Source organism: Polistes canadensis, unplaced genomic scaffold (assembly GCF_001313835.1).
Source record: "Polistes canadensis isolate GaletaPanama2010 unplaced genomic scaffold, ASM131383v1 scaffold_5, whole genome shotgun sequence".
In the NCBI taxonomy this organism is placed as follows: domain Eukaryota; kingdom Metazoa; phylum Arthropoda; class Insecta; order Hymenoptera; family Vespidae; genus Polistes; species Polistes canadensis.
In genome coordinates this window covers 1,960,451-1,982,828 of record NW_014569552.1, presented here as the reverse complement: position 1 = coordinate 1,982,828, position 22,378 = coordinate 1,960,451, and the positions used below count along the sequence as shown (strand labels likewise).

The 22,378-nt window shown below is 30.7% G+C and overlaps 1 protein-coding gene across 2 annotated transcripts in view; it reads left to right on the top strand.

The window, feature by feature from the left end:
- Positions 1-370: 370 nt before the first annotated feature.
- LOC106788583 (tRNA dimethylallyltransferase, mitochondrial) overlaps positions 371-22,378 on the top strand; it is an 82,861-nt gene continuing 60,853 nt past the window's right edge. Inside the window, exons 1-2 of one of the 2 annotated variants that reach the window (XM_014751994.1) lie at positions 371-528; positions 979-1,039. Coding sequence is in view for 1 of the 2 variants with exons in the window: in XM_014751986.1 (XP_014607472.1) it covers positions 388-528 (141 nt within the window). In the remaining variant the exon portion in view is untranslated. The remainder of the gene's footprint in view (positions 529-978; positions 1,040-22,378) is intronic. The other variant, XM_014751986.1, reaches the window with a different exon arrangement.

Sequence of the window (22,378 nt, the reverse complement as noted above, 5' to 3'; positions counted from 1 at the left end):
AAATGAATAACTGTCAAATTTATATAATTAAAAAATATTTTGAATTAAAGATTAATTTGTGATTAATAATATTCTTTAAAATGTTACTTAAAATATTTATTCTTTTATTTAAAATTTACCGAAATGAAAAATGAATAAAAATGCTGCTTTATTATGCATTATACGATGAATCTTTTATATCGTTGATTGTTTTACTTAGCAAAAATACGATACATAATAATTATAAACATAATATTACTTTAAAATACGCGTATATACGTGGGACAATGTTATACAGGAATTTGAAAAGAAGCGCGCGTGCCATCGAGTTTCGAATAAACGGAACGAGTGGAATCGTATGGAGCGCTAGGTCTGTAGACGCGCATGCGCAGCAAGCAAGATAGAAAGATGTACCAGGACAGTGAAATGGAAATGTCGCGAGTGCCGTTATTAGTGATTTTGGGTTCAACTGGTTCAGGAAAATCAAAACTTGGAATTGAATTGGCTAGAAAATTCGGTGGGGAAATTATTTCGGCGGATAGTATGCAGGTTAGTGATTAAATTTTTTATTTTTCGACAAGTAATTCGACGACAACAAAACAAGGTTATGTTGCCCCTGTGCTTCGTTTATTTGAGATTTTTATTATCTTTTTTTCTCTCTTTTCTCATTCCTTTTTATTTTTCTCGTGAACTAGGCTGCATTTTACAAAGTAAGAACTACCTCATACGAAGTCAGAAATTGTTACTGTAACTTTGATTAGTAGGGACAACATTCTCCTCGTGAAGTAACAAGCGCGTGTCGATGACCGGAAACGTAACATGTGCGTGCGTGCGTCGTCCTATATGTGATAAGATAGCGTGTCGAGTGTGTTATATATTATATGAACATGTTTTCATTTTTTTTACCGCGTTGACATTCATATTTTGTTATGATAGGATGCACTTACGATTAATCTCCTTTTTTTTTATTACTGTTTCTTTTATTTTTTATTATTACAGGGTAATAGTATTCGTGAGTGGACTGAAGTTTTTCTACATTAAATTAGTTGTGGATAAATTGGTTGGTATGAGCGTTAATGTTATTTCTTGTTATTATTTATTATCTTTAGATAATTATCTATTATGAATTTTTATCTTACAACAATGTGAACTTTTTCGTTTGTTTTTTCATATTCGCATTATTGTTTTGTTGATTGAGAAAATTTCTGATTTTTCTTAAATCTATCAAAAGGTTACTTTCTAATCTTAAGGTAATATAATCTGATAGATTTCTATCCTTTGCTTTAGTTCCATCTTTTAAGGATACTCAAGCGTAACGCTTTCTGTTATTTGCTTGTGTATTTAGGCACAGCCACTTCCGCATGTCTCACTTGTAATTAGAAGTTAGTTCAAAAGATGTTTCTCGTGGAACAAATGGTTGCTTGGATTAAACGTACGACTGCTTCTTGGCTTACCTAAACGTCTCTTAATGCGGAGTTTATTAATAATCACCATAAGAGTACTTCTACAATTGTCATAACGTTCTTCGAGCTCATAAAGCTTTGAATATAATAGGCTTTAACTATTATTAGCTTACCTGGATAATAATCGCTTTTATGTAGGCTGATGTACTTAGAATAAATAATTTATCATTGAACGATAGACGGATGATTGAAATATCAAACGTACGAACAGTCTCGTTCGAATAAAATGTTAGAAACGAAAAAGGGCGCTGTTAATTTGTATTGTTTGTTACTTTTCGATTTTTCGTTTTAAGTAGTTAAAGTCCATTTGAAATTAATTCTTATCTCGCTTATAATTACTGTAGCAATAACTGCATTTTCTTTTTTCGGTATTTGTATTTACGCATAGCATTAAAATCATGTATTTATGCATAATTATTTTTATTAATTTATAAATATGCAATATTTTTTTTTTTTAAATTCACTAACATTGTTTTGATTTGAATGGTAATCCTGCTATAATATTTTTCATTATTTCATTTTATTGTTAATCTTATAACTTTCTACTCCTTCAATGTTTAACAAATGATATGAGTTCTATTAACGTCGACGGTATTTAAAGAGTAGAAATCATTATCTATGATAGGTGTTCTAGTTGACAAAGAATTTTCTCGCGGAGCACGCACACTAGCAGTGAAGAATTTTGCTTACATGTTCCTTTTTGTTTTTCGTAACGTCACAAGACATCATACGCGCCGAGAATGTTTAATACCGTTTACGCCACGTCTTTGAGAATTGACATGAAAGGACGCGAATAAGTTGAAAACAGAATGGAATTTAGCCGTGAACTTGTTCGGTCGTTCGTCTCTTATTTTTCCTTCTTTTTTGACTCGCCTTTGTCAGCATTCGCATATCGCTGAAACGTCCAAATTGTTTGTACTTACTTCGATCGAGACCAAAATGTCAAGAGAAAAAACGAGAGAGAGAGAGAGAGAGAGAGAGAGAGAGAGAGAGAGAGAGAGAGAGGACAAACGAAGTCACACGTGAGAGTGCATGATGATTCTCATTTTATTTTATTTTTCTCCCCTTTTTTTTTAATACCTTTAGATCTATATTGTTTATTTTCTTACAGGATTTCATTATGAGTAAAAAATAAAATTTGTTTGAAATGCAGCAATACTTTTAAGTATAGAAATTTTAGAAAATATTTATTATTTTTTTCATAAAAATGATTTTTCTTAGTTACCTAAACAAAAATGGATCTTATTTTTTTGTTTAGTTAATTATATCAGATTGATGAAGAAGTAATTGCGGATTTATAGGTATTGAAGCTTATATTAAAGATATTATATCTGTTGAATGATTAACATAGAGAGCTCTTCTGCACCTCTCGAGTTCTTTGACGTGTGTTTGCTTCGATAATATTCTTTAAATAATTATTAACAGTTAAGGAGACGTTCGCGGTACTTTTTATCTTTAACGATTTGTTTTTATGAAATATTTGGAATGAATGTTCAATAGTATGCTTGCTAATTGCCTCTTTGTTAAAAACATAATTTACATTTTGATTTATTTTTACTGTTGTTCAAATCTCGAGGCATATAATAAAACAGCGCGAATTTATTTTTTTTCTTCTCTTTTTTTGTTAATACAAACAAAATCTCTAGTACTGATTTAGCTCTTTACATGATGTATTATATGACCAGAATTAGATAGAAGGTTACAAGAAAACTTGGCGTTGAATCACCAATATAATTAAACGTACAAATGTGTCTTATGTTTTTGCAAGGGATTAATTTCTTTTTTCCTTTTTTTTTTTTTCACGTGATACTTTAAGTATCCTCGTATCGGATTTACTTCACTTTCAGGACGAACAGAAAGGTTGCGGATGAAATTCTTGGCAGAGCATAAATTGTTCTTGATCGTTGGATATTTGTGAAACATAATACTTTAATTTTTCACGTACGGTATCACTTTCACTGGATGCATTTGAAAGGTTTCTAGCTCGTCTCTACCAAATCGTCTTCGAGATCTTTTATATTCCCTCCACTTGTTATTTTACGAACTGTCGACATGTAACACTTAGATCGATGCTTGTATAGTACTGGTAAACTATCCTAATGAACGTTTTAGCAAAGTTCGTAATATATTTTAAAACTTATCTTTAACTAGTACCATAAGAGTTGTAAGAGTTACAAGTGCGTTATCAAAGTAAAATTCGTAATTTGTCAATTCCACATAAACGTTAGATTATATTTATTATACATCATCTTTCAGAAATAATGAATTCCAGACAATATTAGAAAAAATATATATAAAAACGTCTCATTTGGGCACAAATTTTCTTTTCTTTTTTAGAATGATGTGTTGGGGTCGTTTGCCTGATCGACTCGGGATCCTAACGCACGAGTTTATTCGCGTGCATAAATCACATTTTCTTTCCAAACCAGAAGAGTATCATCGCGCAGTAGTAGTTTTTCTTTGGTGCGACCATATGATTGCTCTTTTTCTTTTTTTTCTGATCGTATGCGCGTACATAATTATAACGAGGAGGAGTAGAAGGAGGAGGCCACGTGTAGTCTTTTCGCCTGCCCACACGCGTGCCGAAAAAAGATATCTCTATAAATTTCCATGCGGACATAATGCCACGCCCGAAAACCTTCCCTTCTTTTTCTTTTTTCTATTTATTCCTTTTTATTTCTTTTTTTTTACTTTTTTTGTCTCCCACACGAAAGATTTTGAACATCCAGTGATTATTATGTGAAAAAGTTAACTTTATCAATTGCCAAATATTTATGAATCCATACATTTTTTCATTATCACGATTTATATATATATATGGACTATCTTAAAGGATCATAATCAAACTTATACGATGTGTTAATGAGGTCACGTAGGTCAAGAAAGTTTATAGAATTATTACGTCAGAAAATACTTTATTAAAAGATTTTCAGATAAGTAAAAGAAAGTGATGAATATCCATATGCAATGCTAATTTTGCATGTACAGTATCAATTTTGTAATAAATTTATAGGTGGGTATCATAAGCGACAAATTAATAGCAATTAATAAGAATTCTTACAGGATTCCATTTTTTTTACGAAAATGTGATAGAAACAGAAGTCTCATTTTGGGAATGTATTCAAAATACATTAAAATATAAACGTTCCGTAGATGTGCCTATTATTGTTATATCATCATGATGAGAAGACTATTTCATATTATATTATCTGTTATAATTAATTACCAACATAAACATTATCTATTAAACATAATTTTTTCTTACATAGTATGATCCACGTGTAAATTCGTTCTGAAATGAAATAATGTTATCATTTTCTTCAATACTTTTTTCTTATTTTATTTCCATATTTCCTTTTTTTATTCTCATGGGAGACACGTTTCTGGCAAGACACCAGACGCCCCTGACAAGAATCTCTCATGGGGATGCTTCAACTGTCAAAATTTGATTTTGCGAGTGATGATTAATTGAATAACGTTTTATCTCTAAAAAAAAAAAAAACCCCATACGTTTGAGACATCTTGCGAATTAATTTCTTGCGATAAAAAGGACAGGAATTCGACATGGAAAGCATATAATTTATACGTCAGTTAGAGATGAGTATCGTTAAAGAATAGTCTTGTCAGTTTGAACAGAGTCTTTTCTCTTCGAGAGAACTCGTGAGATAGTATTTTATCCGACTTTAGCCAGCAGGCTATGAACGGTTAAGCGTTGTACGCATAGAATATTCAACGTGTAGAATTTTAATGTCGCGCTGAAGTTTCCTAGAAAATCGTATAACGTCATGGTACTATTTTCTCAAGAGAAGAATTTTTCTTTCGTCATTTTAATTCATCCATGTGTTCATTATCTACAATGTAAATTTCATATTTAACGAATCTTTTTCCCAAACATTTTTCTTTTTTCTTCTTTTTTTTTTTTCTTAATCGACTTATGTTAAAATTATAATCTTTAAAGGATAATACTCAGGATATTCTGTTCCAATATATCTACAAGATTATGCTTATGATATTGTTAGATAATATTTAAAAATGTTTTAAACGTTACTGATCTTCTACATTATGCATATTTATCATACACATTATATTCTCGAAATGACAATTATGAAATTTGTTAAATTTACTTAAGGAAAATTATATACGTCGAATGAAGTTGAACAAGATTATGGGGGAATAAGAAAGATAAAAAGAGAGAAGGTTGGGGGAATAAATAGACACGAGAAAGTGAATGTTTGCGCGAAACCTTCTATTAAACACGCGCCGCGGGAGTTTAGCGGTGTTCGCGTAAGGGAGCATGAAAAGATAACAATTAGTTAACAATTTGTGGAACGGCCAAGCGTCGTAGTTCGCATAGTGGTATCTCGTTTTCTTGCTAGTACTGACAGAAAGGGTAATTGCTAACGGTTATAATATTAACCAGTAAGGATCTCTTTTACCATGGCTCTCCACGTGGAAAATGGAGCGTCACGATTAGATACTCGATCTTTAATAGATATTCTGCATATATGACGGGATAGATACTAATAGCTCGAAAAAGCAATAAAATCGAGGGGAAGGAAAGCTGGTGCTGCTGGGTGATAACGATCCAATAAACTCTAATATTCTTTTTGTTTCGAGTAATAGGCCGACTCGAACACCCACGTAGAGAAAATAGTTTTTATTTTTACGATAAGGGATTATCGTAAAAATTTATTTCATATTATAGATGCAATCAGCTGAGGAAAAAGGAAAGATAATTTGATTGAATGAACTTTAATACTTATTTATAGCTATAAACCTTCGTTCGGTAATTTATGTGGATAACACATAAGTTAATCTAATTCGAAGATTTTTATTCAAGAAAAAAATTATCTTCATTTTTATTGGGGATATTTCGTTACATTTTATTTTTTTCTTGTTGTTTTACAATGTGTTTTTAATGGTTTATTTAACAGTAAGTAGTATAATTAATATTACTTTATATTTTCTTTAGTATGTAAGTCTAAAATGGAACCAATATTTGGTAGTTTTTTGGTAGATAAATTTTATGGTATATTTAATTAACTAGTTGTTTGTATACAATTATATTAATATACATTATAATTAAAAGTTTTCATATTATAACGCTTTTTGTTTGAGAAAAAATAATTAGATTATGAAATGTAAAGTTTATTAATGTTTGGAGGAGTTGATAAAGGTGATGATTCATTTAATGTTTTATTTTTGAACATGTAATTACGATTTTTTTTTTCTTCTTTTTCGACCTAAGAAATAAAGAAACTGAAATTTTCCTATCGGTAAAGTATTATTCTTCGACTTTAGTTTAATGACGCGTACCAAGAGAAAATATTTGATTATGAAAATTTGCCGACATTAGTGTCCCGTTCCGAAACGTTTTGTGTACTCACCAGCCGCGTTCTATGCTCAGGTCTAATGTCGAGAGCTGTAAATTAACGTGCACGCACACTTTTTAGTTTTTTTATCGATACGAGAATGTTATTCTCACGTGACTTTTTCAAAATTAATTTTTTGTTAATCGATCAATATTACTTCTAAAAACAGTATTTTATAAGAAGAGTAATAATAAAAACCAAAAAGAAGAAACAACAGTAAAAAAGTGAATCCTTCATTATTTATTTTTTTTTTTATATTTAAACAATAATTATAAATAACGTAAAACTATACTAATTGTAATCTATATTTAGTATATACAGTAAAATCTGCAGTATCCGAATTAATAGGGAGACATTAACTGTTCGAATAAAGTCATGCTTCTATAGTAGAACACTATTTTTTATTGCTAATGTGAGTTTGTATTTAGAAAAAATGATGTAATAATAATTTGAAAAAGAGTGGTAGAACAACGAGATGATAATGAAATATTAAATGTGTAATATAAATAAATAAGAAAGATATATATTATTGTACAAAAATAGTGGAACGTGCGAGTAGTAGAAGGTTCAAATACTAGATCTTCGGATACTGGGAGTTCCACTATATCAAAAATTCGATACGGAATAGAAATTAATTTTATGAAATAAAAAAAATGAAAAAATAAGATCGACACATGAACATGCAACCGCAAAGTTGCATGCCATTCTAAAAGATTAAAAATGAATTAACAAATAATAATATAGTAAATCGAGTAATGATTTATTTTCTTTCTTTCAATTTAATAAAATGTGTTCGTGATTTGAAAATGGATCGATAGTATTTAGAAAACGTATAATTTATTGCAATTTTAAATAAACAGACAGACATATAAATCTATTGCATAATTGAGTAAATGAGTACGTTTCATTCTTGTTTTCGATTGACGAAGCAGTTTAAAACGAGGAATAGGAATAGTACGAATGTTGAACATAAAAAAATAAATATATTTGTACGCGCGCGTGTGCATACATATATCGGTCCTTTCTTTGCCCTTTAAATTCTCGTCTATCCAGGGGCGTGCCAATGTAATAGTGGAATGTTGAAGGCCCCTGAAGGTACGCTACAACATGGCCAACTATTATTATTATTGTTTCTATTTCTCTATTTCGTTTCTATTCGTTCTTGAGCCAAAATGAAAAACTTGATTGTCCTTGAATTCGAAATAACCAACTAAGATTTATCGAACGATTTGTTATACGCAATTTAGTTATTACTAGTATCTACACATCGAACGAAAGTTATAATTTATATAAATTTTTCTTTAATATATGTATACATGAAGGTAGATATATTTTTAATAAACATGTACTTTAATTAAATTTCATTTATTGTTATCATTTAGTTATATGTATGTTATGTCTAACATACACTTATGTACTTATTAACATATTTAATTTATTATACGTTATAATAATAATAATAAAAAAGCACTCTCTAATAAATTTAATATATTTGAAGTGTTAAATATATTTCACATATACATTGAGTGTCTCTTAAAATTATACACCGTTACGTTTACTAGAGTTTTGCTTGAAAACTATTGATATAGTGTGTTTACGATTAATTACATATTTAATTAATTTATCTTGAAAGACATGAAAGAGACGGAGCATAGAGGTAGGGTGAGAGAGGGGGAGAGAGTAAAATAGAACCACAAATTTTCGACATACTTTAAACGATTGTTAAAATTAATCAAAAGAAATTATATTGTTGTATAAAAGCACAGTGTATAAGTTTAAAGTACCATCCTCTTCGAAATACACCGTTATACTAGCTTATTGTTCTCTATAAAAGTTTTTGTATTGATTGTTGTTTATATGACTTTCCGTAAGAATAAATTCTATTTATTATATGAATATTATTTTTGTTATACATACGCATCTTTTAGAAAGTCATATAAACAACAATCAATAAAAGAATTTTCATAGAGGACAACGAGCCAGTCTAACGAAGGATTTCGAAGAGGAAGGTATGTAGATTTTATACTCTGTGCTTTTAGTCTCCAATATACATTTTTTTTAGATTAATTAACAATCATTTAAGGTATATCGAACATTCTCATGTACTTTATTAATATCTTAGATTGTTTAAACAAAAATACACTTGTTTTAACGTTCTTAGTCAATAATGACTTTGAGTTAAAAATTTTCATTTAATAAAATATCAGATCGACATTGTTTAATATTCGAAGTATATTAATAGATATGTAATTTTTAAACAAATGTACTTTGTTTTATTGTTACTTTAACAGATATTCAACTGATTTTAATAAATACTGCTGTTTTGTACCACGTTTACTCGAATTACGGTAAAAATCGAACTCAGCTGGTCACACGAGAGGTTGGTACACCGAAGTAACCGGTTTTAAATCCACGCTTCGATGACGCGAATTTACGATCTTCTTCGTCGACGTGGTCCTTAAGAGACTCGACTCAAATGCTATGCCAGACTTGCTGACTCGTTTTGATCATGTATTTAAAAAGATGTAGTTAGACTTCAATGTATTTAGTCATTATATACAACATAGAAAATGTCGTTATACGACGGTTATTTACGGATTTTCTTGATTTTTCAACGTTGATTAAATTCAAATCGAAATTTAAATCGTTTCGAAATTATATCCTTGATATGATGTAAAAATAGTTTACTCACCTTGACTTTTGCTACCGTAAGAAAAATGATTTATTACAGTTTTTTCAATGAGAAAATCAAAGGAGAATAATTACATGTTCATTTCTCAGAATAGTAAAAGATAAATGTATTCATGGATTCAATTGATATTCTCTTTATTGTTATGGATAAAATAAACGAATCAAACATCGATTGTTATATTGACTAAATATATTTTCTCTAGATATTAATTTGTATTAATATAGGTAAGTTTTAGCTTTTACATAATAAATAATTCTTATTGTGTAATCATAGTGTCATAGGTCGGGAAATATACTTAAAGATGTTTACAAGTAAAACTCTCAAATGTGTTAATTCTCGCTTCTTCTCGTTTCAAACGATCTGCATTTTACATAAGGAAACTCCGACGAATGTGCATATAAATGTTTCTTAAGAAGCATACATGATAAATAGGAAAATTACAAGCATATACGGAAAAAACGTTTCTTGAGATTTTCTATAAAAGAATACATAATGTGTTCGATCGCATTTGGAATATAACTATATTTATATTTTATCGAGTATGACGTGTAATTATGTTAGGGGAATTTCATATTCTAATGTCTTCTTCTCGATATCAGTTCCGTGCCAAGCTCGTTGAATTTAAACAGTTTAACACGTCAGATAAGAATTGTTATTGCGATTTTAATGATTTAATAATGTAATTTAAGAAATTGTAGATTTTAATCTTCATTTATGCATGAATACATAGATTTATTGTAATTACTATTTCATTATTTCAATCCGAATTTATTCATGTTATATATTACATCAAATTTAGGAGCTCGTTCTCGATTTAGAAATAGATCAATTAATCTAATATGTTAATCGTGATTATTACAGTTAGTAAAACGATGCGTAAGATGATTTGTAAATATATTTCCTAAGATATGCAATTTCAAAAGAGTCTCGGCGTTAATTGTATCAGTTAAAACGCGTCATCGTTTTGATATCACATCGTATTTCGAGAAGAGCTTATCGTACGCTTATGATTAACTGCTTAACGAGTCCTAATTCATTCTTACTTCGACGAGCCCAATGGCGTTTTGTTTTTTCACGCGTCTCACGGTTAGAATGTCGACTTATATAAGTCCGCAAATCTCAACTGTTATGTGATAATGTAATAACACATATAATCAAAGTGACTCTTTTGAGTTCTCGTGAAAAAGATTGCGTGGCGTTGAAATAAAGTGCAGTTGTTTCTCTCTCTCTCTCTCTCTTTCTATGTTCTGTTACGCTCTCGTTATGTTGTGCTGAGATAAGTAACCGTGCTGATTCATCAGCTATAGCAATCACTTGGCGCCAGCTCTCATCTCGTGGTTTTTCCATAATGATAGAAGACGTAAGAGTTTCGAGGAATGTACAAATGCTAATTCGATATTCCTTGAAACTTCGTTAATCCTTGCTAATATACGAGTCTTTCAGCGTTTCAGTAAAACTATTTGTACGATATGCATTTTTTATTTTTCACGATAAAAAAAGAAATATACAAAATATTACAACATTGTTAGATGTTAAACAATGAACATTATATAATTAGCATGCAATGCTATGCGTCACTTGCAATTTATTTTTATTCAGAATTTTAGTTGCATAAACGATATAGAAGGAAATGTAATTAAAATAGATCCTGAGAAATATAGAATTTTATGTACTTTAAACAAATTACGTATGTAGATAGGTAGGTAGGTTTGTATTCGAAGCAATGAAAAATTCAAAATCATTTAATCCAACAGTTATTTGAATCGATTGAGTCATTTATCTTATTCAATCCTTCTTATCTAATTTGAAGCGGTAATCACGGGAAATAAGTGGAATCAAGTCAGGTTACCCGGACAGAACTATTTCTATCCGCTCCGGAATCGATCCCATTCCACGAGGCGAAAACTTCAGTGGCAAGTATTTAGTTCAGTGTTGTTAGTACCGGTGCAACGAGAAAGTGGAAAGACGTTAATGAGAGTTCTTCTCTGGCTTTTGCAAGCAAGTCTTTTCTCTTTTAGTGGTAATTTTGATGGCAACGTCGATGGTATTATTTAATGGCGGTGTGGGCGAGAACGAGTTAAATGCTCGAAGACTGAAATACGCATCGTTTCCACGAGGTCATCGAACGTTCCAAAGTTTGAAACTTTTTTTTCGAAACGCTGACTAATGGCAAATGTCATTTCCTTTCGATAGATGGACCATCACATAGATAGTTAGATAATTTTTGACGAAGACCGATCCCAATTAATTACGATTTTTACGAGTTGAGTTTCTTGCTTCGTTTTTTTTTCTTTCTTGTCTTGTCTTGTTTTAATACCGTTCGTCATTCCTATATATCAACGTTTTCTAGTTCTAATTTTTAACATTGTTCGAGCATCACATCATCGGGGATATTAAAAGAATACGTTTTTATAAATAATTTTAGAAAAGAAGAAAATAAACTCGCGTTAGTCCTCTAGGGATTTCGAAAGTAATAAATACTGTCTTTACCCATGAAATCACGTAAAGTAATATTTTTAAAAAAGAATTAATTTCGGAATAAATATTAAATTTTCTTGCCGGATAATACATATTGCAGAGAACAGAATAGATATTGAAAATTTAATTAATGGTAAAAGATTGTTGTCCATAACAAAGAAAAAGAGAGATAGAGAGAGAGAGAGAGAGGAAAAAAAAGGAAATAATTAAATGTCTATAATTTCAAGAAAATATTTATCTGTCTCTAGATGTTAGATATTTAATAAATTTAATTAATACGTTAAATAGGATTTGAGATAAAAATATATATGGATAAAATTATAATTAGAAATGAAAGAGAAAACAAAGAAAGAAGGAGAAAGAAATAATAATAAAAAGTAAAGAAATGTGTTGAATTTATTTATCGAAGCATAGATCAGGATGTTGTCTCCCGGAATTCGGAGTGGGAAACGATCGTTACTCGATCATTGGCCGATCGTTGGCATTTGGATCGAGCACGTGAACGGGATTTCGAAGTGTTTCGTGATCAACGCGAAAGGATCACGTAGTCGATGACCTCTCCTCTTCGGTGATTGCTCGCGCAATTGACACATCAAGGTCGCTCTTTCGGCTACCCAAGGTTATCTCTCTTGAGTAGTAATTTTTTTAACTCTTTCCTTGTTCGATATCGAATAATTTTACACCTGCTAACTTTGTATCTTGTCACTCCTACGCTCTTTTTTCTTTCTTTCTTTTTTTTCTTTATGATCATTTTAGTGCTTGTCACGTACGTGCGAGATTTTCATTTATTTTAATTTTATTTTGCAACTTGTATAATCAAGAATCGAAAAAAACAAGTTTCTCTTATGTCATATAATAAGATCGCGGTAATTATTTATGGTATGCGAATTTTAATAATAATGTAAGATATAATTGAACAAATGATTCGTAATCGTCTTTATTAATTTATTCCTTCGAGACGGCGAAATATGAGTCTCGTGCGAGAGCAATTTAAATAAAACCCTTCGTGTACTGCTTTCCCACGCTCATCTTGTCTTTTTCATCATCGTTTTTTATTCAGTCCTATCGATTCGTTCGAAGAAAAGATCCGGTATGAGAATTTGAAAAGATTTTCTTTCGATTAATTTTTCGCTTTCCCCCCTTTCTTCTTTTTTTGTTTTTTTTTCTTAAGTTCATCGTAAGTAAACACGAATGAACGTCGATCGGTATGAATAATCATTTGTAATGGAACACTCTCTGTGTTTGTTTTAAGTTACGTCGATTTGATTCTCAAACTACTCCGTGGCTAGCTTCGCAAATATAATTTAACGATGATTAATATTCATATATCTAATAATAAGTACGTACCACACACACACACACTTACACACGCGCACGCGTTTTTAGAGATGAACGGTGACAGCTGAATTCTTCTATATGGTTCGTGAATATTACCCCGAGTTATGATTTAATAATTTAGTTCTTTTGATGTCCTTACAACATATTATTCGAAAGCTATTTTTTGTACGATATTAAAATATTGTTACTTTTTTTTTTGCGATATGACAAAGAACATCTTTCCAAGAAGCTTGAACGTAAAGAATAAGTCATCATTTTTCTCGTTAAAGTACGATGATTCGTCTTGCTATTTTTGCAAATAATTTATTGTTAGTAGTGAAATATTCACGATGATATGGTGATTTAGTTGATTACAATATCATGTATGACATTTAACCACTTGGGTGAGCTAGTAGAGATCATTTTATATTCGTTAATAATGCTTACGATCATTTTCTTATTCTTGAATAGATTTCGATTGATCGTATATTTAGATAAATTTATATACATGAAAATATAGGGATACGTTATAGACATGTTTATTGTTTTTACTTCATGTAATAGTAAGAAAAATGTTATTATTTGATTAACGATCAATTTATGGATTTAACTAATATCTGATTCTTACGAGACAAGAAATTTCATCATATTTCAATTTCTATTTTGACGTTTATTGCTCCTTTTGCCAAAAAATAAGAATTTTTACGAGCAATTGGAGATTGAAAAATTTGTCACTTAATTGGAGAGTACGAAGCGAGTTGATCAGATACCGGCTTGAGAAGCAGGTAAAATAAAAAATTCGGATTGAATTGCACAACAAAAACTAGTGTTAGGAGGTCCGTCAAGGAGAACGGGGTTCGATGATTACTTTCTTGTGAAGTTTTAATTATGCTGATAGAATGTGTGCTTACGACTACTACTATTACTACTACTACTATTATTATTATTACTATCGTTTATACAAACGTCGCGTGATCGATTTGTAACGGTTTTCTATTCATAAAATTCACATTAGAAAATATAAATAATATTTTACAACTGATTCCATGAACAAATAGAGTACGTCTCTGAAGATCCAAATATATTTTTGAAGTTATCTCATTTAAAGATCACTGAATTTTCAATGTACGTAACGTGTGTGCAGGAGAGATATTTCAAGCGAGCGGCTTTCTCTTTGAGTGCTACTTCAATATCAGCCTCATTAGCAAGAATGAAAGGATAAAAAAGAGAAAAAAGCGTCATTTGCTCTAGATAAATAATTTTTCTTGCGATAGATGAGTGTTATAAAAAAAAAAAAAAGAAAGAAAAAAAAATTTTGACGACACTTTTTCGAATAGGAAAATTTTGGTTTGCTTCCAAACGCCGTCACGTGACGTCATCGTACTCGCCAACGAAGGTTTTTCGTCCCGTCACATTTATATACATGGTAAATGGCAATTCTTAATGAGCCGTGCCAACGAAATTGATCGGTACACGAGAGGTTACCCACACGAGAAGCGATAAAACTGACGCAAATTCGAATTTGTTTCAATGGCGATCTCGCGATTGGTCGATCTATCCGCGTTGATCCGACCCAATTAATGATTCGGTTAATTAGCCATTACGGCATCGGACGTTGTTCGAACGATTTGCTTGGATTTATCAATGAGTCCTGGTTCCATTCTCTCTTTCACTCTTCCTCTTACAACCACACACATATAATATGCATGTACGTAAACGCTCGATCTCCAAAATTTTGCTCTGATATAATAAAAAATTGATTATCGTTCAACGCGATTACTCTTTCACCTTCTCACATAAATTTAATATCGGTGATCTTTATTCTTTAGATAAATTTCTTGCATTATCTTAAATGTGACTAAATTAGAGTATAATTTTATATACTTTAAATGTACGTTTCGATTTATTAAGTTGATTTTATAAGAAAAAATTCGAATGTTTTTATTTAAATATAATAAAATACAAAAATACGACGTTGAAAGTTCATAAAATAAAAAAAATGTTTTTAAAGAAGTTAGATTTCGTCTTTGTATGATAAGTATCGTCGATTTAAGATTTCAACGAGACACGTCTCTTTAACTCTTTGAGTATCTGAATACTCCCGGTGGAAGTAATCCGCGTGGACGGCACGTGTCTAGTGTTTGCTGAGAAGGAATACTTTTTTTTTTTTGCTAATGTGAATTATGTCAGGAGTGGCCAACTTTATTCTATACGGGATTGATCTTCTGTTCTAAAATATTTGAATATCTTGCTATTTAACATCTGTCTTGAGTACTAATGGGTGACAATGGAGAGGGGATATTAAACCCCAACATGATATTTTATTAATGTTTATTAATGAAAAAGTAGCCAAAGAAAAAATACAGATTAAATTGTATTGTTTTTATAATAAAATTAGTGAGATGTCTGAGACTGCATACTTTCATCCAAGCGTTCATAATTTGATGTATATTCAGACAAAAATAATGATAATGAATTTTCAGTGTGATAATTAGTAAGTAGGGTACGTTGTTTAGTCTTCGTTAACTTTAAATATGAAAAAGTCTATTTACATAAGTATTTAGATCAATAAGTATATGATTAAATAAAAGAAAAAAAGAAAAGAATCTCAAGCGCGAGGGTAATTGAAACAATTGAAGTAATTGCATTATTCATGCATACGTCACATACGTGCATATATGCGTTTTTAATCTAAAAAAAAAACAGAAAAAATATATTTTCCAAAATATACAAAATTTATATTATTCTCGATATATAAATTACACATTTATTTAATCATTTTATTGTTAGGGTCGTTCATGCAATTGTGCAATCTCGTTCGCTTATGTTAGCGTTTGTCGTTATCAAATAAATATCATATATCGAATTAGAAGAAAATAAACTGGTCGCCGTTGAGAATACTCGAAAAATATTTATCTGCTAGCATGAAGCTTGCTTTCGCGAGGACTAAATGAGAAACATATATCATTTTCACGGTAATTAGCATCGATTTAACTTCGCTAATGATTTCTTTTCTCATTTTCTATTTTTATCGTCTTGTCTCCTTTCATATTATCAATTATACAGTAGAACATGAAAAGTTATTTTCTCTTGTTGAGATGATTTAAACGAAAGAGTCAAAAACGTGTAAAATGTACGCCGCGAGTTTTTATTATTAATGGGGACGTAGACACAAGAAAAATATTCAAGGATTAATAAAATCACATGAGGATCATACATTTTAATCACGTTATATACGCGATTTCGAATAAAGAATAAATTAAATAACGGATAATATAAATATTGCGTGTTGAAAGTTCATCTAACGAGATAACTAGCCTATACAATGCATTATTGTAATGAATCATACGTATGCTTTGAAATGATTGCTTCTTTTATTCTTTTTTTCTTTTTTTTTTCATACTTTGATGAATATCGACAGTGATCGTCTTCTTCCGGTGCACTCGAATTGCACGCAATGAGAGTTGATAGAGATCTCTCGAGGACTCTTCTCGTAGATCCTTTGTCCCGATTCTTCGTAACATTTCGAAGCACTTCTTCTTCAAGCTGTGCCTCTTATCCCTCACCGATCTCTTATCGGATCGCATTACTTTGACAAGTGAAACACTAATTCGTTCTTTTCTTTTCCGGATCACGTAGAAAATTCTCATCTCGATTTTGACGCTTTTTTTCTGATCGATAAGACGGGGGATAAACATAACAACAACAAAATAATAATAATGATAATAATAATGACGATGAGAAATTGTACGATCGGTACATCTCTTATATAAAATGTATAAAACGAAATAGCAAAAATGAAAGAGTTATAAATATATACTTTTCTTATCGTTTTTATGAGAAATCATGGTCACTCTCGTCTGTATGTAAATACATGTATACATACTATTACTTAAATCATACCTTTGACGTTTTTACTTTAGTATCCTATCAAAAGTGACTTAGGTTATAGGTGAATACGACTTACATTAGGATCTTGATTTCTTAGGCGTGCAATATTCATTTATCACGTTCAGTTATATGTAAAAGCGTATAGATATTTCGAACTTCATTAAAAAAAGGATGAAATCAATGGTTAAGTAAAGTTATTGAAAACTACAATAATGTTTTGTTTATATATAAAATTACATGTTTAATATGCTTCTTTTTTTCATAGGAATACGATTTGAGTAACCTTACAGTATATATTTCGTAATTAAGAAAAAATACATAGAAGTAGAAGTATATTGAAAAGAAAAAAGAAAGATAGAGAAAGAGAGATGGATGGAGAGAAGGGGAGAAAGACGAGGAGGAGGAGGAGGAGGAGGACCGGTTCTTCGAGTTGATAAGAGGATGACGTGAGAAACTCGAATACGATACGACGTAGGGTTGCGATTCTACCGGCGGATAAAGCAAGACGGGTAATCAACGGCGGAAAAAGGAAGGATAATCATGATGAGCGTATACTTGAGAGAGAAGGAGAGATCGTTTGTATGCAACATCCCGTTCCTGGACCAGTTTTCGTACGCGCAGGTACCCTAAAACTATAGACCGGCTGAAGCCACCAAGTTAGGTGGAATACTTGAAGAAAAGGTAGAAGTCCACCTTCTCTCTTTAGGAGATCATCTTGTACTAACGTGTCACGGATTAATTTGCTTCTTTACCCAAAAGTTACCGCGCTGTTGGCTACTATTCCAGATATGGAACGATCATTTTTTGTTTTCTCTTTTCGAAATGCGAAAAGGGTGAATGGCTTTGACCAGTCGTTGTGATAATTTTTATTCGTTTAGGAATTTTTGGCGAAAAAGCTGAGTTTTGTGATACAAAGGAATGATTATAATTGCATCGTGAAAATTATTATTCGAATGTAATGTCTATGAACACATATGAGTTAATTTGCTTAAAATATAAATTTCAAAAATGAATAATACGTTTATGATGTGTTTCAAGGATTGTATATTTATTTCTTCGTTTCATACTCTGTATAGCAAATTAATTTATCCTATTTTATTAATTTTATTGCAAAATGATTAAATATATTTTTGTTTTGTTTTCTTTTTAACGAAGAAATGTTACTCTGCGAAAATTAACATTATCTTAATCTTTCTTTTACGAGGAAACTTCGCATCGTAGCAATAAGATATGTATTCACGTGGCTGTGAATAATTACTTTAACGATCCCTCACTTAACTAACTTATCTTTTGATTAATCACAGACGCATGCTATTCGCGCAATCGTCTCGTCGCATTTATAGTCGACTTTATGCGTTCTATTTTTTTTGAGCTCGAGATCAAGAAGATCGATCGATCGATCTTTAGCGATGTGATTCTCGATCAATTTGAAGTTTTTATCTGTCTTCTTTTTCTTTTCCATTTTTTTTTTGTTTCGTACGGTCGTTAAAGCACTTTGGAAAACGTACGTACCGACAAAGGAAAGTCCGCATCATCGAGAACCTTCAACAGGCTTTCCAAAGAGGTCCCCGAAATCTTTTCGTTATTTGCTCTGCAAGCTGGTTTTAAGAGTTTTTCGGTGCTCTTCGCGAAGGTACTTCTTTCTTTCTTCCATCACGTCTTCGAATATTTTTTCTTTTTTTCTTAAATCCATTTCTACGAACAAAAAAATGAATTGTATGACGAGCGCAAAATTATAAATTGCCAAAACATTTTTTTTTATAATTGTAAAAATTAAAGAAGAATAATGTAAAAGCATATATTTAAGTACATACATATTTATCATTTCTATAATAAATATTAATTATACGCATCCGCTGTTACATTGTATACCAGGCTTGAGCATATAAATGGGAACACTTATTGTTAGATAGTTCCTTTTTTTAAAATCGTATTAAAAAACTTGAAAGAAAAAAGTTGCTCTATTGCAGGGGGTTAAGGATCTAATGGTTGTAAGAATTTTTGTATATCAACGCGTCGTTTTTTTAAATGTAATTGTATATATTTTTTGCGATATTCTCATATAATATGAAGAAACAAATAAAAATTATCTTTATGATCATATTATTCCAATCATATAATATTTATATTATGTATTTAAATATTCTTATATATACATACGAGTTTTTTCTTTTTTATTTATTATTATAAAACATCAATCATACTTAACTTTTTTTTTCGAACGTGCTGATTATGAGATATTACGATTTAATCGAAAGTAAAAGGAAAGAAGAAAGATTTGAAAGGAGAAACACATTGAAAATCTTGAGAGAACAAGTTGTATGATTACAAATTGCTTTTTTTTTTTCGAGAGTTAGATTACCATTTCAAGTTTGGTAGAGCATAATGTACTTTCGATGAATATTAACACGTTGACGCACACATTTTTTTTTCTAAAACTTCTTTCGAAACATTTTTTTTTAATGTTCTTTTTAAGTCGTCTAAGAAGTTGAATATAAGAACAGTATTTATAATAGTAAATTAATACCAAATTAATATAAAATAAATCTTATATAGTAATTTTATTAATTGTATCATTTATACATATAATACAATTAGTCCATATTGGCATGTATAAAAATTTGACAGTCAGTTGCGTCAACGTGTTAATAAATAAAATTAAACGTAAGACCGTAACGGGACTTATAAAGATTTACTAGAAAGGAACAGAATCGGCTTTCCTTTGGATATCGTTGCTCCGGAAATCGTTGGAGACACTTCGCAAGGCGTTCTTCGTAACATCTTGCGCGAGCTCGTTCTTTCCTTCGGCTAAATGTCCAGCGTTATTCGTGCTTAACATACTTAAATCGACGTTTCCTGGTATAAGCTATTCTACCGTAAGCGTCTAACCAATTCTAATGCCTTAGCATCGATGAAGCCTCTCTACGCGTAGCTATGCGTACCAAGTTTTCTACTGATTAAGTATTCAACGTGAATTTTTTTGGCTAATTTATTAGACCCCCTTCCCTTTGTCTGTTTAACCTCGCTCATTCGGACTTTTGTCGAGTGAAACCGAAATGGTAAGCCGAATTAAGTAACTTTGGACTGAGCCCCGAACGCTCCTAAATTTGACTTAATTTAAGTGCCGTGAATTCTAATCGATAGTTAGATTCAAAAAGACTCGTCAGCTTAACCTCGCTTCATCGGACGTTCGTCGAATGAAACCGAAATGGAAGCTTGAATTTAGTAGTAACTTTTATGGTGGAAATCGAAACGTTCCTAAATTTGATTAAATTTAAATACCGAGATTCGACTCGTTATTTCGATTTAAATCAATTTGCTAATCGTACAATTGATGTTTTTAATCATTTTCTATTTCCCCAAATGTTCTTTCGAAGATTTTACTGACATGAGTGAACGTGTTAAAAGAAAGGACGTCTAAGGATTTATCGTTTCTTTAGGAGAGATAAAAGCTTTCAGTTTCTATGAAATAAACACTTAACTTCCTTTATCGTTCGATTTACTGTTACTTCTAATCAGAAGGAGTTCACCAAGTGGAACGCTACTTCCACCAGAAACGTTTCTTTTAAATCTCTGCATCTTGCTAAATGTTACTTACACTTTCTATTAATCACTTGCTTGATTTGTATCTCCTTTTATTTTCAGAAAATAAATTACACTCTTAACACTCTTCTAAAGCAACGATAATGTTATTCCAATCGGCAATCTTTCGTTTATTATCATATATTCACATTAGTGCTAATTAGTATTTAAAGATATTTTATTCTTTTATATTATTTTCCTTTTTTTATTATTTTGTATATTCGACATTCGTATTTAATCGATAAAATAAATCGTTCGAGTTATGCTTTGTCTAACGCAATGCCGCTTTTAACGATATAAGCAGGATAATCCTGCGATCATTATAGTAAATCCTTGACGGAAATGAATTGGCATTGATGTATGTAACGAATGTCATCCGGACACGGTAACTTGCTAATCATAATCCATACTCTATCGTATTATGACCGATTAGAAAACATACGACGGAGTTGCCTGCTTGCTTGCGTGTGGAGGTCAGAAGATATCAGATAGAAAGAGGGAGAGGAAGAGATTAGAAGAAAGAAGTTGTACGATGTTTTCCGACAATACGCCAAGTTTTATATATTATTTGTTTCACAGTTATATTAAAGAGAGATTGTTGATAATATTTAAATATGATATATAAATTAATAGAATCAATATACAGAGTATCCCAAAAGTCGTCTTATCGAATTAAAAAATTAACAATTATTTTAAAATGATATTTGGAATAGCAATGTTTTTTTAAATAATATTGTGATATTGAAATGATAAATGAAATATTATAAAAATAAATATTGTAAACCTCGACGATCTTTATTATAGGAGATTACAGGACAGTATATGTGTATTGGTGTAAGATGGAAGGATCCTTGCATTGATCAGAAGTGTATGTGTATTTGTGTTCGTATGTGAAATAAGTCGATCGATAGTTCAAGGAATAGTATAAACATTCGTATAATAATTAGTTGCGTGTGCATGTGAGATGAAGCAATTGATAATCGAGAAAAGTAGGAAAGATTCTGGAGTTTGTTGGGTGTGTATGTGTGAAATGCATGATCGATACTGATGACGATGTGCATTTGTTTATAGAAGAGTGTATGTATTAAGGGCCAGAATGAGATTATAAGACGCCAAGGAATAAAGTCATATTATAAACCGCCCTCAAGTTTTAGATCTTGAATTGTTTACAATATTGGTTTTTAATTTTGTTTTATTTTTTCGGTAAAACGACTTTTCGAACGTACCATATAACTTTATTTCATTGTCCAATTTATTTTTCTTTTTCTCGTGAATATTTCTCGTTTGAAATCTCAATAATATGAAATTTTATAGGCATAGAAAATGATTGAATAAAAATATTGTTCAATCTTTATTCGAAATCATAAATTTACATTAATTATTTGCTGGACATATTGTATTTTTTTCTTCGTGCGAATAAAGAAAATTGAATGAACGTAGAAGATGACAGAGAAAGACATTCGATATTTTTCAATTTCTACAGGCCTATTATTTATTCTTCCTTGCTGTAAGTTGAATCAAAACAAGTTAGAAGATATATAAGAGCGATTATTAAGTAGATTTAAGTAATGACGTTAAGCCAGAAAGAGATTACATTTTGCGTA